This window comes from Enhydra lutris, unplaced genomic scaffold (assembly GCF_002288905.1).
Source record: "Enhydra lutris kenyoni isolate GAN:26980312 unplaced genomic scaffold, ASM228890v2 scaffoldscaffold58, whole genome shotgun sequence".
Taxonomy (NCBI): domain Eukaryota; kingdom Metazoa; phylum Chordata; class Mammalia; order Carnivora; family Mustelidae; genus Enhydra; species Enhydra lutris.
The window spans coordinates 17,420,944-17,436,497 of NW_019154142.1; the positions used below are offsets into that span (position 1 = coordinate 17,420,944).

At 35.4% G+C, this 15,554-nt stretch overlaps 1 protein-coding gene across 1 annotated transcript in view; it reads left to right on the forward strand.

The window, feature by feature from the left end:
• Positions 1-3,728: 3,728 nt before the first annotated feature.
• Positions 3,729-15,554, forward strand: part of LOC111158269 (MMS22 like, DNA repair protein) — a 122,129-nt gene continuing 110,303 nt past the window's right edge. Inside the window, exons 1-8 of the mRNA XM_022520191.1 lie at positions 3,729-3,837; positions 4,209-4,387; positions 5,448-5,573; positions 7,076-7,125; positions 8,752-8,839; positions 8,934-9,111; positions 11,751-11,841; positions 13,554-13,684. Of these exons, the coding sequence (XP_022375899.1) occupies positions 4,224-4,387; positions 5,448-5,573; positions 7,076-7,125; positions 8,752-8,839; positions 8,934-9,111; positions 11,751-11,841; positions 13,554-13,684 (828 nt within the window). The 5' untranslated portion in view covers positions 3,729-3,837; positions 4,209-4,223. The remainder of the gene's footprint in view (positions 3,838-4,208; positions 4,388-5,447; positions 5,574-7,075; positions 7,126-8,751; positions 8,840-8,933; positions 9,112-11,750; positions 11,842-13,553; positions 13,685-15,554) is intronic.

Genomic DNA, 15,554 nt, shown 5'->3' on the forward strand with positions numbered 1-15,554 from the left:
GTAGAGAAAGTCTTAGCCTTGTTCTCAGTGTTCTGCAGAAAGCATTCATTTTCATGATTTCAGTAGTAGGTCTGCCATAGTTGCCATTTACCAGGTTAAGGAAAATTTTCTTTTATTCCTAGTTTGACAAGTTTTTATCATGAGTGAATATTGAATTTTTCAAGTGATTTTTTTCTGCAGATTGAGGTGATGTGGTTTTTCTTTTTACAATCTGTTGATATAATGAACTACTCCAATTGTGTTTAGAAATTTGGACAAAACCTGCATTCCCAAGATGAACCTGATTTTCCTAGTGTATGTCATCCTTTTCATATATTGCTGGATTTTATTTGGTAAAATTTCTGTCTCCAAGTGAATGGTACTGGATTATAATCTTCTTTGTCAAGTTTGGTATCTGAGTAATGCTGCTCATATTATATGAGTTTTGAAGTATTTCATCATCTTCTTTTTTCCGGAAGAGTTAGTAGAGAATTGATATTATTCCTTCCTTAAATGTTTAGGAGAATTCAACAGTACAGCCCTCTGGTCCTGGAATTTTCCTTGTAAGAAAAATGTGTGTATATGATGTGTGAGAAAGAGAGAGAGAGAAAGAGAGAGAGGAATTTTTTAACTGAAGATGGAAATTACTATGATGGATATAGAGCCATTCAAGTTTTATCTTCTTTTTTGAGTTTTGGCAGTTGGTGTCTTTCAAAGACTTTGTCCATTTCATCTGCTTCTTGGCACAAAATGTTCTTAATATCCTTATAATATATGTAGAGTCTATAGTGATGACATATTTTTAATTTCTGATATTGGTAATTCATGTTTTCTCTTTTTTTTTTTTTTTCCTTGGTCAGTCTGGCTAGAGAGTGTATCAATTATACTGGTCTTTTCAAAAAACCAACTTTTTTTTTTTTTTAAGTAGGCTCCATGTCCAGCCTGGAACCCAACCTTGGGCCTGAATTCATGACTCCAAGTTCATGATCATGATCTGAAGTATCTGAGATCAAGATTCAACATCCAGGCAAATGAGCCACACAGGTGTGCTTCACAGAACCACTTTTTGATTGCACTTATTTCCTCTATTCTTTTGTTTCATCCCATTTATTTCTCCCCTTTATTATTTCCTCCATTTTACAATTTGGCTTTATTTTGCTGGATTTTTTCTAGTTTCTTCTATAAGAAATTTAAATCATTGAATTGAACTCTTTCTTCTTCTTTAATGTAAACAGTTAAAATTATAAATTATAATGTGCTTTCATTTTCATTTAATTCAAAATATTTTCTCATTTTCCTAGTGACTTTTTCTTTGATCCATGGGTTAATTAGAAGTTGTAGTTAATTTCCAAATATTTAGAGCTTTCTTTCAGGTGTCTGTTACCGGTTTCCAGTTTAATTTCATTGTGATCAGACAGTATACTTCGTATGATTTCAATCCTTTTAACGTTGAAGAAATTTGATTTCTGGCAAAGAATGTGGTCTACCTTAGTCAATGTTCCATATGTACTTGTAAAGAGTGTATTATCAGGTTGAGTCACCTATAAATATATCAATTAAGTCAAGTTGGTTGATAGTACCGTTCAAGTCTATACTAATTCTCTCTTTATTGGTTCTACCAATTACAGAGAGAGCAGTGTTGAACTTTGTAACTAATTATTGATTTGGGGTTTTCTCCTATAATAAATTTGTCCCTTTATATATATATGTATATATATATATACATATACATATAAAAGTTTATATATTATCCCTTTATACATATATTAATAAAGTAATATATATAAAAATATATATATAATATTCCTTTATGTATATATTAAAGTTCTGTTATACATTTAGTATTGTTATGTCTTCTTGATAAAATTTACCCCTTTCTGTGGACTCCATCCTGGGAGCCTGAACTTTATAGGTTACATCCTTGCCCTCTATCTTTAGGTTGGTTTTAGCCTATGAAAACCACCAATTGGACAGTGCAGTACAGAGGGAAAATGGCCTGCGTACTTAATCCTTCCAGCTCCTCTCTGCTGGATTACAGGTTGGCAGAAACTATGTTCCTTTATGAAGGTAAGATAGGTGACTCTCAGGTAGGTGGCTCCTGCCTGAACAAGGCTCTGGTAATCCCTCTTCCCCCAAAACTCTTAGGCCTAAGGATGATAATGACTCTCTGATTAGTTCTGGATGCTTCACGATTACTTTTTGTTTTCCAGAAACCCTATCCATATCTTTATAAATGCCCTTTCATTAAGCATCTTTAATTACCTCTCTTCAGCACCGTGTCTGTTTACTTGCTGGGGATTGTTACTGAAATGCATTAGAGTACTAGCTTACATTATTTACAGGGAACTTACTTGGTTCTTCACATTCTACTTACTGGTTCAACCAAGCTGATCACTTATCAGGCACTTGAAAAAGGAAAAAGGGGTCTATCTGAATGTTTTGATTAGAGGAAGAAATAATAATGTCTATTGAACCAATTCTCCTAAACAGTGCTGGGGCCCAATATTCTCTTACCAAGACACTGTTTCTTATGGATTGTTACAGATGAAAGGTGTCATGCTAGAACTCCACCTGGACCCTAAAATCTCCAGGTCGCCAAGACATGAAGTCTCAGGGCACATCCTGTGAACTTAATGGGCATAGGACCCTTCACAGTAGCCCCAGGTTAAAGTCAGAATAGAGATCATATTGTTTTTCCCCTTCCTCATCCCATTTCTTAGAACAGCAGTCTCTGGTTTAACAGAGGAGTTAAGACAGGTTCTCCGTACAGGAGTTAAACCTAGCACAAACTATTCTGGAGGAATGGGCAATGGTGAATACTCAAAATTATAGATCTGAAGGCGCAATTATCACGTTTTTCTCGAATTTTAAGTTAGTGATACACTTAAATGTGTGTCTCTGATTTACACTGTTAAGTCTTCTGCATAGGTTTTAAAGAATACTTTTAAAAGATAACAATGCTGCACATGGGTTATACCTCACAAGAGCGACCAGGCTTAACCGCTTGAAACCTGGCCAGATGTACTGCAAATAAGGGGAGCGACAGTTTTATGCCAAAAGCAAGGACCACCTGACTTACTCAGTGCTTCTACACGCTGGGTTAACCTCATTTTTGTACATGCCTTGTCCACAAACCACGAACAACAGGCATCCTTGATCTTAACAAAAGAGTTGCTGGCACTAGCGGGGCAACAGGAGGGGATGCCGCGGCTCTGGGTGTGAACGAGATACCCACTTCGACCTCACTTGAGCAAAAGTCTTTTTCTGGGTCCGGCGCGAAGAACACCCAGCTGTCCCTACGCCTTGCTCACCTCAGCCTCCCGTTTCCTTTCCCCGTGAGGGCCCGCCTTCCAGCCGAACTCACCAATTAAAGCTACACACACAGGGAGACTGGGCGTGGGGAGAAGCGGGTCGCAAGACCCAGTCCTCGGGAGGCTGACTCTCGCGAGAATCCGCGGAGCGCCGGCGGTTCCCGCCGAGACCACGCGAGCGGATCTCCAGGGGCGGGCTGCGCCGTGGCCCCGCCCTTCCTGAGAGCGGGCGCGCGGTGGCGGGAATTTCGCCTGTTTCTGATTTAGACCTCACCAGCGTCGGGGCTGTAGACCCGGCAGCTGGGGGCGGATCTCGGGGCCCGAAAGTGTGAGCAGGTACGCCGTGCTTCAATCGAGGGGCGTCCGGGTGCGCAGGATTCCGGCTTCCTTCGCCCTGTGCCCGGCCCGGGCTGGTCGCCGCCGAGTGGGGGCCTGGCGGAACTTGCCTCCGGTCTGGGAGAAGTGAAGATTGGCGCCGGGCGGTCCCTGATCCCCATCCGGAGTGCGCAAGGGAACTTTCCCACCGAATGGCTGGGAAACTGGCTCGGTACGTTTCGGTGACGCAGCTGGCAGCGCAGGTCGAGGAGGGGTCGGGAGCTGAAGCTGGATCTGTCCTGCAAACATTTCTTTCCTTTTCACGCTGTCCCGGCTGCAGAATCCGACCTAGGTGGCAGATGTGAAGTTCCTGCCACAGCCAGTCGGGGGTGCATTCTCAGTTCTGACAGCCTGGATATCGGGGTGTCGATGTGGGGAGAGTTTTTGAGGAACTGGGTCCTCGGGCTTGTTTCTTTGTGCTGGAGGGACCTTTTGAGAACTTTCTGAGATCACCGCCAATGTCTTTGCCTGCCCCACCTCCTGGAATCTAATCACAGTATCTTTGGAGTCTTGAATGATAATTATGAGTTCCCAACATTTCAGGACAGAAAGTAAATAATGGATAACTGTTCTGCTGCGCCGATGTTCCTGACCGACAGCTTGGAACTGGAGCTGGGGACAGAATGGTGCAAACCCCCTTGCTTTTCTTGTGGTTTTGACAACAGAGGAGGAGGAAATCATTTTTCTGGAGAGTCCTACCTTTCCAGCGGAGCCCTTAAGCGGTAGGTTAAAAATATCGGAGACTGTGTTTTTCCCTTATCAAATTTTTCATCAGTTTGTTAGGAATGTTACTCAGTTATGATTTCAGTCAACTAAACTTCGATGTTCAAGCCATGTTTTTGCAGATCGGCTTAGGCTGTTTGTAACATAGGTGCAGGCTATCAGTTCTGTTATCGTTTCCCTGGTTAGAGCATACCTGAAAGATTTTTGGATATTGAAACCGGATGTTTTCTTATCTCACAGCTACCTCAGTTTTGGGGTAGGAAGCTGGCTACTAATTTCCCCTTTTATTTAAAGTGAATTCTGAACTAGCTGGGCTCTTGGAAATGGTATATCCTTCTAAAACATGAAATAATAATCAGGAGCTTCTCAGTAATTCTTAAGTTAGACATAGACATTGTTTTGTTGCCCCAGTTCCTTCTGATTCTGTGTATCTATACACAGAAGTCAGTCTTATTTTTGTTTAACTTTTTGAATAAATTCACCAGATTGTGTAAGTTCACAGGAATGTTACTCTTTAAAATTCTTACCTTGGGCAGATGTACCCAAATCTCTGTAAAACTGCAGTTGTTGAAATATTTTGGGAATACCTGCTGAGGCAATTTCAGTCAGAAAGGAAGCCATTTTTGTTGATTTTATAGTTGTACCTTGTTTGAGACCGTAAAAGAGGTTATTCAGTTTGATTATGCTCCAGACATGGCTCAGAGTAACTTTTAGCTGTTTTAAAAATTAAATGTCCCCTCAAAGGATGAAATTCTTCTACTGAAGACCATAGGCAAAAAAAAAAAAAAAAAATGTTCCCTAGACTTACTTTTTGAGGTTTTCCCCTAAGTTACATTTTTTCTTTAGTTATGCTTTTTTATCACTATATGTGGCTGAATTTTTTATACAATCTAAATGTAGTAATTCCTGAATATGTAAGGTACCAAGGTATATCATAATTTTATGATATCATTGTTGACATGTCACATGCCCTATGGATTTATATAATGACAAGAAAGATATGCTATAGTTGGGATTTAGCATACTTTTTATGAGATTAAATCAGAGCTTTCATTTCAGATTAATTTTGAATCTTGACCCTTTACCAACTAATTTTGAAGAAGATACAGTGGAAATATTTGGCATTCAGTGGGTTACTGAAACAGCGTTAGTGAATTCATCTAGAGTACTCTTTCATTTATTCAGGTATGTTTTGTTTTGTTTTTAACCGCCTTTGAGCATAGATGTTATTCAGTTGTGTAAGTTGGTTTGCCAGGTGGTTTCTAATACCAGTATTACAAAAGCGTGAGTGGAGTTGTTCATGTTGCTCCCTTGATTATCTTATCAGTAACAACAATCACATAGTAATGTTTGATGGAGTAGTGATTTTAATGAGTTGTTTTTAAGTGAGTCTTCATTTTTCTTTACACATTTTATTGTTAACATCATGTATTGAAGACAAATATTTAAGGCTTTGAACCATATTATAATTTTGGAAGAAAACTAAAATACTACTTTTGTTGCTGAATTGTCATAGTCTTTCACTGATGTTTAGAGAATGAACTCAGACTTTACAAATACATCTTTCAGACTGTAGATTAATGTGAGTAATTAATATGATCAGTTTGGACATTAAAAAATTTTAGTAAAATTTTCCAAACATACACAAATGTAGAGAGAGTTCTATAATAAACCTTCACATGCCCTCCCTCAGTAGCAATAAATAAGGTTTTAACACATTTTCTTCATCTGTCCCTTTCCCTCTTTTTTTTAGTTTAAGTATTTATAGCAGATTCCAGGCATCATGTTACTCTCATCCTTAAGTATTTCAATAAGCATTTATTAAAAATGTGAACTTTTAAAAAAAAACAGTATCTCATTATCACAATTAACATTCATTATCATTTAACAAAATAATTCCTTATCATTTAAAACACAGTCCATCTTTAGATTTTACATGATTTTGAACTGGAATCAGTTGTTGAAAGCAAATTATTATTTAAAAATACATTAAGAATATGTATGTAGTACATTTAAATGGAAATGTGGAGCAGTTCTTCCTCCCACCCTCATCCCTTGAGGCCTTGTGAAGAGACAGTGTATCTGAGCCTTGTTATATGTTTTACTGGGAGAACAGGTTGACTGAGTGATTCTTTGTAAACCTGAACATAACAGAGTGAGTTGAGTCTTTATTCAGGACATAGGTGAAGTTGAAAGGCAATTAGGAAGAAAGACAAGAAATTGCTTTCAGGTATTAAGAGGGGCACATCATAAATATAGCTTTCCTTGATAACTCTAGTCTAAGTCTGTTTTTTTTCTGAACTCCTATAGTATAATATTCTGATACAATTTAACATTTTGTTATGTAACTGTTAACGTAGGATTTTTATGTAAGTATCCTAAACTTTTTGAGTGTATATAAACAATCTCATTGATAGCAAAATCTATAATTATAATCATATGTACATATATGCAGCTTTTAATAGATATTTTGGAAGGGCAAACAAAAGCATGTTTTATCTTTTCTCAGTCTTCACTATCTTAAGTTGACCCTGTAATAAATATCCACAAAGTATTTTAAACATCATTCACAAATGAGAGGCTCTGCACATACTAAAGCTGTGTAATGTGTTTGGAAACATCCCTATAATTATTACATGCTTTAAACTTTTCCAAAATTAACTCTCACCTTACGTTTTTTATATTAGGCAGCAACTATACAACTTGGAAACCTTATTACAGGCTAACTGTGATTTTGGTAAGTTTTAAGTGTTTTTAATGGCAAAAAAGAATTGAATTGCACATCTATTTTTGATGCATAGTTAGGATATAATAACGTGGAGGAAGAAGCATTAGGTTAGAAGTTCAGGATAGTGTTTTGTGTTCAGAAGAAAATGTGACATTTAAATTTTTTGTAGCTGTGATTTGTAGTATTTTTCTAAGTCTGTGATAAAATTGATTTAGGGCTAAACATTTCTAAAGTGAATTAGCAACTTGCTTTAAGGGGTGGGGAGTGGGGCCTCATGCTGTCCTGGTCTTCTTTGGTTTGTTTTTAACATTTAATGGGTTTTTCATTGAGGGTGGGATTGGTATAGTTAAGGTAGGAAAGGGAATTGAAGGCAGTGCTTTAGTGTGGGCTTGCTGCTTCTCCTTTCTGGCAACTGTGCTACAGTGTAGTAATTAGAATCATGGCACTGTGGCCAGCCTGGGTTTCAACCTAGCTAACTGTTGGTCTCACACCAGGTAATGGTTCCCACCTCATTGAGTTCTTGTGAGGATAAATGATATAATGCATGTTAAGTGCTCAGGCTAATATCTGTTAGTAGTGGTGCCCAGCAACTAAAGATCACCTGGAACACACCTTTGGTCAATGAAGGGTTGAGTAGCTTACTGACACAAGAAGGAAATACACATCATGAGAAACAGTTGGGGCTTCTCAGAGAGTAGGGAGGGGCTTGTGATAGGGTTTATACTTGTGCTGGTGATTTGGAGAGAGTTTAAGGGGACTAGGACTTTATTTTGGATTGGATGCTATTAAGAAGCAGGGACAATGTAATGAACTGAATATGTTAATTTTTGTCTAGGAGGTAGGACCAAGAAAGTCTAGGGAGGGTTCTAATTAGTAAAGAAGTAATAGTCATGTTAGGTGCAAGAGGAAAATATTTTGTTTTTGTATTTTGTTAGTTTTTCATGGTCACATGATCACAGAAAGATTTTGTTTTTGTCTTGTTTCACCGTAATCACAGAGTGGCCTCATCTGATTACTTTTGACATTTTATGAAAATCTTAATTTCAGTAGGGAATATCATGACCTAGTTGTTAGCTATTGGTTGGAAGGGCTGTTTTGTTTTCTCAGTATGTGCTCAGTAAATGTTGAGTATTATTTATCACCTGAGGCCCTGTTTCATGCCAGGTACTGTGTAAAGTCACAATGGATCGAAGTGGGAGATTCTGCTGAGGAGTTTATAGTTGGTAGTACATACAGACACACAAGCATAGGACAGCTTGGTAAACGAAGAGTGCAGTAATTGCGGAGTGTATAAGCTGCTATGGGAGCCTGGGGCTTCATCTGTTTAGGTGCCCATGACTCAGTGATGCCAGATCTTGGTCTACAAGGAAAAATTAGGTAGGTGAAAGTTTTGGGGATCAGGAGAGTTCTGTGTAGAAACAACTGTATAGTCAAAATCATTTAGGTGTATTAAAACCTAAGTTCAGGGAGCAGGAAGTGGTAATTATGTATGGTTGGATCAGAATATGTGATAGAGTGATGAGTTTGGAAGGGATGAAATCACAAATGAATTTCTGCTTGTATGGCTCACAAATTTTTTTTTTGTCACTGCCCACTGATTATTTAAACTTTGATAACAGTCTATTTTGGCTTCAGGGAAGATATCCACTCTACACTGCAAAGCAGACAATATTAGACAACAATGCGTGACATTTCTTCATTATGTTAAAGTTTTCATCTTTAGGTAAGATGTCAAATGGGTATTTTGATTACTGTGTGAACTTCTGAGTGCGTGTTCATCCAGACTCTGGTTATTTATCGCATATGTCTTTTTTTAGGTACCTGAAAGTACAAAATGCCGATAGTCCTGTTCCTGTCCATCCCTATGAAACTTTGGAGGCACAACTTCCTTCTGTGTTGCTTGATGAACTTCATGGATTACTCTTGTATATTGGACATCTATCTGAACTTCCCAGTATTAATCTAGGAGCATTTGTAAATCAAAACCAAATTAAGGTTTGAATTATTTAATTTAATTTTTAAATCATCAGGTTTCTCCCTTTGTGCAAGGAATTCCCTCGAGAATGAGGGAAACCAGTCAAGAGTGCAGCTCTGGAACCAGACTGAGTTGAAATTCTGGCTCCTGTTCTAATTATGTGCCATTGGGCAAGCAATACCTCTTGCCTCAGTCTCCTCATGTGTATAATTGGTTTGCTTCCTAGAGTTATTAGGAAAATTAGATAAATTAATTAAATAAAGTACCTAGACTATAATAGGCTGAAGTAGTGATAGCTTTTCTTGATTCCAATTTATAATGCACAGTTTTCAAAGCAAAATAACCTTTATTTTAAAAAATTGGTGTCATTTTTCCCATTGATGAAGGTTTGGGCAAATCCTAGTATCTATTGCAGTAAAATTCAAGATCACCTTATAAAAGTTACACTTTCAAAATCTAGCATTATGTCTGTTCTTACTTTTGAGAGCTTTTTGGAGTATGATTAACATTGTTTTGACTATTCCTCTTTTTTCTACCTGTGAAATCATTCCTATTGAAGTTCGCTTTTTAAAAATTTGTATTGATAGCATGACCCAGCTTATAGATGTAGTTAAGAAATGCTCCATAAGAAAATGTGAGCTTATGTGAATGGCAAATTATAATTCCCCATGGGATTCCCTGAACTGTCAACTTCTTTCATCTAATTTGACTTATACCAATTTGAATAACATTCAGTTTTTAGGCATGTGTCTTTGCCAAAGTGTAAGGTATGAATAAATGTTTATATATTTTTCTGAAGTTTAACAACAACAAAAAAATGCACTCTTTTTATCAGGGACCAATATATGTAATACTAAAAATAATGGGTCCTAACTGAATTTGCAGGTTACTATCTCTAATCCATAGATAGCAAATAGGTAATTGCCTTTAATCATGACAATAAATATTTGTGGATAGATTATGGAAGAGGTATATTTTTCCTTCATTTTGGTCTCTATAAATCGGACTGGTTTTATTTTCTGGATATTCATCAAATGCTTAAGAAAATAAAAATTAATAATTTATCTGCAGTGGAAATAAAGATTGCAAAGGTTCTCAAACTAGGTTTTGCTTTTCATAGGTTTTTTAATTAAGCAAACTTGAAAAGAGGTTATTTGAAGATCAGAAGGCTGAATTTTTAAAGCATATACACAAAAAAATCATACACTGAAATCCTATTTTCTGAAACAACAGAAAAAAATTTAAAAAGTATCTTTCAAGACGTAATATATTTCTTGCGTTTTACCTATCTTATTTATGAAAAACATTGATGGTATTTTCAGTTAAGCATCTGTCTTATTTTTAAGGAAATTTTTTTATTAGAGATATTTGTTGGGTATTATGTATGACAGATATTTTCATCAATTTTTTTAGCAATTAAGGTGACTTGCTATGGAGATGGTTTAAGTTTTGTATATAGTTACATTTGTCAGATTTTTCTTGTCTATCATCTCTGTGCGGTTGTTAAAAATATACTTGTTTTTTACGTTTATCTTTCTAATTCATCTCTTTTTAAAAATATGCTCTGAGGTGGGAAATCTAACTTCAGTTTCTTGCAAATGAATAGGATAATAACCAGTCTTTTATTGAATGGCCCATGTATTCCCACTGACTGGACATAACCGTATTTATTTCTCTCTTGCCAGTTTTTGTTGTTTATTATCTATTTCTGAGCCAATACTGTTTTTTCTAGTGTAGCATTTTATTTTGCTTGCATATTTGGTAAGACAAGTCCCCTCTCTGTCATTCTTCCTTGTTCTCTTAATAGAGTGTGTATATCATTCTTATTTATTTTTGAGGTGATACTAAATGTTGGCTAGTGGAAGGTTATTGACAACCCTACTACACAGCACAGTATTAAGAGCATTGGCTTTTGAATCAGAATTAGATTTGAATCTTAATGCATGAGTTGGAACATAAATTTCTTCACTGCTTTTAACTTCAGTTTCTTAATTGGCATCTCAGTAGTGTCTACATGATAGTCTAAAGTTCTCCTGTTAAAGTATTTTATAGGAGTTCCTGGGTACTCACTACATTTAAAAACATATTTGCTAACTAAAGTCTAAAACAAGATTATGAAAATAAGTGGTTAAAAAAATTCTCTTACTGCCTTGCAGCTGTAGTAAAATCAGAGGTTGGTTGGAAGGGGCCTTTACGGGGCGCCTGGGTGGCTCCGTTGGTTAAGTCTCTGCCTTCAGCTCAGGTCATGGTCTCAGGGTCCTGGGATCGAGCCCTATATCCGGCTGTCTGCTCAGCAGGGAGCCTGCTCCCCCTGCCCCGCCCCCCCCCCCCGCCCCGCCTGCTGCTCTGCCTACTTGTGATCTCTGTCAAATAAATAAATAAAATCTTAAAAAAAAAAAGGGGGGGGGGACTTTATAAGTATATTCAGCAGCTCCAAGGCGGGTCTGTCCTAAATCATCAGATGAAAATATGCTTTCAAAGATCTCCAGTGAAAGATTCCTCTAATGGACAAGACCAAGATTTTCCCTGAGCTTTTAAATAGTGGATAAAGTTAATTGGTTCTTTATCCTTGTGCTTATGGAGGAGTGTCATAGCATGCTGTAAAATACCTACTAAAATACTATGAATTCTCAATCACAGTTGATAATGTCATTCACAGCTTTTTCCACCATCGTGGCATTTATTACATCTCCACTTAGATATCCATTGGATGGTGCTAGAAATTCTTCACATGCTTGGTGAAAAATTGAGTAAGTTTATGGATTTCTGATTTGTCTTTTTAAAATCTAAACCCTTAATTGCTTTTAAACAATTACAGGTCATCATTGCTTTCTGGGTTTTTTAATTTTTATTTTATACCAAATAGTAACCCAAGTAGAAAGTCAAGGTGTTATTCCTTTTTTTTAAGAGAATGATTTGGTCCATTTATCTTTCCATACTTCTTAGAGTGTGTGTGTGTGTGTGTGTGTGTGTGTGTGTGTGCGCGCGCGTGTGCACGTGTATAGAAGTATGTACATATATATACATATACACACACATGATAGGATTTTTGTCTTTGTTTCTAATTAACCAGAAATGGTAGTGTTCTGTGTAGTGTTTTATTCAGTAGTTTTTTAGAGATCTGTTCATGACCATACATATAGTCGTACTTCATTCATTTAAAGGCTGTATGTTATGACTCCATCATAATTTATTTAACCAAGCCTATTTTTTAAATATTTCAGTTCTTTTCATTTTTTTGATACTACAAGTAATGCTTCATGGAACATTTTTATGTATATATACATCTTTGAATACGTGTACAAGTTATTCTGTAAAGTCGATTCTTAGAATTGGAGGAGCATATTCAGGTTTAATATCATAAATACTGCTTAGTTGCTGTACAGAGTTTCCCCAGTTTGTATCCACTGCGAGCGTGCCTTTGCCTCAGTCTCTTGCCAGTAGTGGATATTATCAATTATATTTGTTTTTTGCCAAATAATACATGAAAAATGATATTGAATCTCTATTTTGCAATTTTCTGTGTACCAATGAAGTTGAACATTTTTACGTAATTTTACTGTTTTTTATAGTTGCTTTGTTACTTGTTCATTATCTTTTGCTAATGTTTCTCTTTTTTAAAAAAAATTAGTAGTTTATATATATTATGTGTAGTACTTTTTTTATTTCACATATTGCCTGTTTATTTCTTGGTCTTACTCTTTGGCATCTTTTGAGTCCATTATCAACTTAGTAATATTTTGTAAATATTACTTATTTGTAAATTATATAAATTACTTAGATTATAAAGACATCCATTATCTCAATACCTAATTTTCAGTAAACTAATAAAAAAATAACATGTATGTATATATATGTGTGCATGTATATACTTATATATATACATGCACACAAATATATAAAGATGTCTACAAATACATAATTTCTTCTCTCACACGGAGTTTGTATTTCAGATAATATTTTCTTGGAGCAATACTCTAAGGTGTACTTAATCTGATTAATAGGTACACATTTTAGTATCTGTTACCTTGGTGTGCTCAGTTCACACCACAGAACAATCATATGTGATTAGTTTATCAGCATTTGTTTGAAAAATGTTTTAAAGCCATTACTGGTCAGAAATATTGATCAAGATTTTCTAGAATTTCCCCGCTTTTATTTTTTTTTCTTAAGTGATGTTACATTGTTACTTTTTAAAAATGGCCACATTAAGAAAAGAGAAGTCTGTTAAGTGGCACTGGAGAAAATTGAAAATTACCTTTTTTAGGTAATGTATATCAGTGATCATATAAGAAAGGAATTGTCCTCAAATTTAACTCTTATTTCTAAAGAAATTTGTTTTTAACTGTATATGTTGCAGTTTTGTTGTAAATCAATTTAAAAGCATACAGTTCCTTTCCTCCTTCTGAATTAGTAAAATCTACTGTAGTTTTAAATAGAACATATTTTATTACATTTTTAGAACAAGTTGTATACGGTCATCAGTTTATGAATCTGGCAGGTGACAATTTAACCAACATCAGCCTCTTTGAAGACCATTGTGAAAATCTCCTTTGTGATTTAATAAGCCTGTCACTGAATAGGTATGACAAGGTAATGTTTGAAGAGTTTATTTGTATTACTACATCTGAAACTAACAATGTACTATATGTTGGCTAATTGAATCTAAATTTTTAAAAAAGTTTGCTTGTATTTTTGATACTTAATGGCAATAGTCCTTAATATGTGTGGTTTATAAGAATTTAATCTGATTGGTTTACTTGTTAATTTTTCTAATTTTATATTTATTATTGTTTGGGAGTTGAATGAGAAAAGAATTTGATTTAACCATTTAAAACAGGCTCAAATTAATTATTCAGAGGCAGTTTTTTTATTTTTAAAAATAGCTTTTTCCATCTTGTCTAAAATAAGTAGAAACAGGATGTTTATGATAATGACTAGAATTATAACTTCTATGCAAATAGGATAGTCCAGTCCTTTAGTAATATATATATTGTTACATAATACAATAAGTGAGTATTTAACTAAAATTAATTGACAAGTTTAAAGGGAAATTTTGTTTTTCAAAAAAGGTCTAGAATCATGGGGGAAATTACATGTTCTTACTAAATTGTGTTTAATAGAGTGTTTAATGCAGACAGTGATTTAAAGGTGCTACAGTACCTACTCATTTTCTAGCAGTGGAAATTTGTAGATTATCAGTTATTTCAAATTTTAGCATAAACCTTACAGGAAATCAGGATTTATAATTTTTTGAAATTTAGATTGTGTTTTATGTATTATCAAAATCTTTTAAATCTGGTCTGTGTAATTTTATAATTAATGTAATTAATGTAATTAGTGAATTATCCAGATACGATTTAGGTAACAGTTACCTTTTGCTTTGTATTATGTTAGAAGCCTGAATGTAGTATATGTGAAATAGTAATTACATAATGAATTTCTGAAGTCTAGCTGTACTTGCAATTATAGTGCATATGCTTTGCATTATTTAGGGTCATTGAGGATATATTTGTTAAAAAAAAATGCTTAACCTGAAATTGCTTAACTTTATAAATCCCTAATAATTGTGTTTATTCTAACTTCTAAAAACTTTTTAGTCTGCTTTGCAGGGGATTAAAATTTGTTTTCTAATCTTTTTATTAGAAGTTTTTCTATTGTGGCTGATAGAATAGATCAGGGTTAGGAAATCATTGCACTGAAGCCAAATCTAACAAATTGGTCGTGGCTTTTGTAGATAAAGTTTTACTGGAACATAACCCATTTTTTTTTTTTTAAATCTATTGTCTTATGGCTGAAGTTGTACAACAATGGCAGAGTTGAGGAGTTGTGACAGACTGTGTCCCAATAAAGCCTCAAATATTTGCTATCTAGCCCTTTACAGAAAAAGTTTGCTTAACGCTGATGATTAAAGCAAAGGTTTTTGTTTTGCTTTGTTTTAGGATTTTATTGACTGATTTTAGAGAGAGAGCACACTCTAGCGGTGGGGAGGGGCAGAGGGTGAGGGACAAGAAGACTCCATGTGAGCGTGGAGCCTGACCTGGGGTTCCATCTCAGGAGACAAATCATGACCTACGCTAAAACCAAGAGTCAGAGGCTTAACCAACTCAGCTACCCAGCCCCCCTAAAGCAAAGGTTTTTTAAAAGGTAGAAAATAAAATTCATCCTATACTTTTGGTTTTAAAATGGGAATTTAAGAGTACCTAGATGGCTCAGTCAGTTGGGCATCTGACTCTTGATCTCTGCCTAGGTCTTGATCTCAGGGTCATGAGTTTGAGCCATTGTTGGGCTCCATGTGGGACTCCATGCTGGGTGTGGAACTTACTTTAAAAAAAAAAAAAAAGTAAAATGAGAATTTATTTTAAATTTAATGGAATAGCACATTTTTTTGTAAACAGTTTTATATAATTAAACTTCAGTTTTAAGTCATCTAAATTCTTCTTTTAAAACCTTTGGAGAGAGA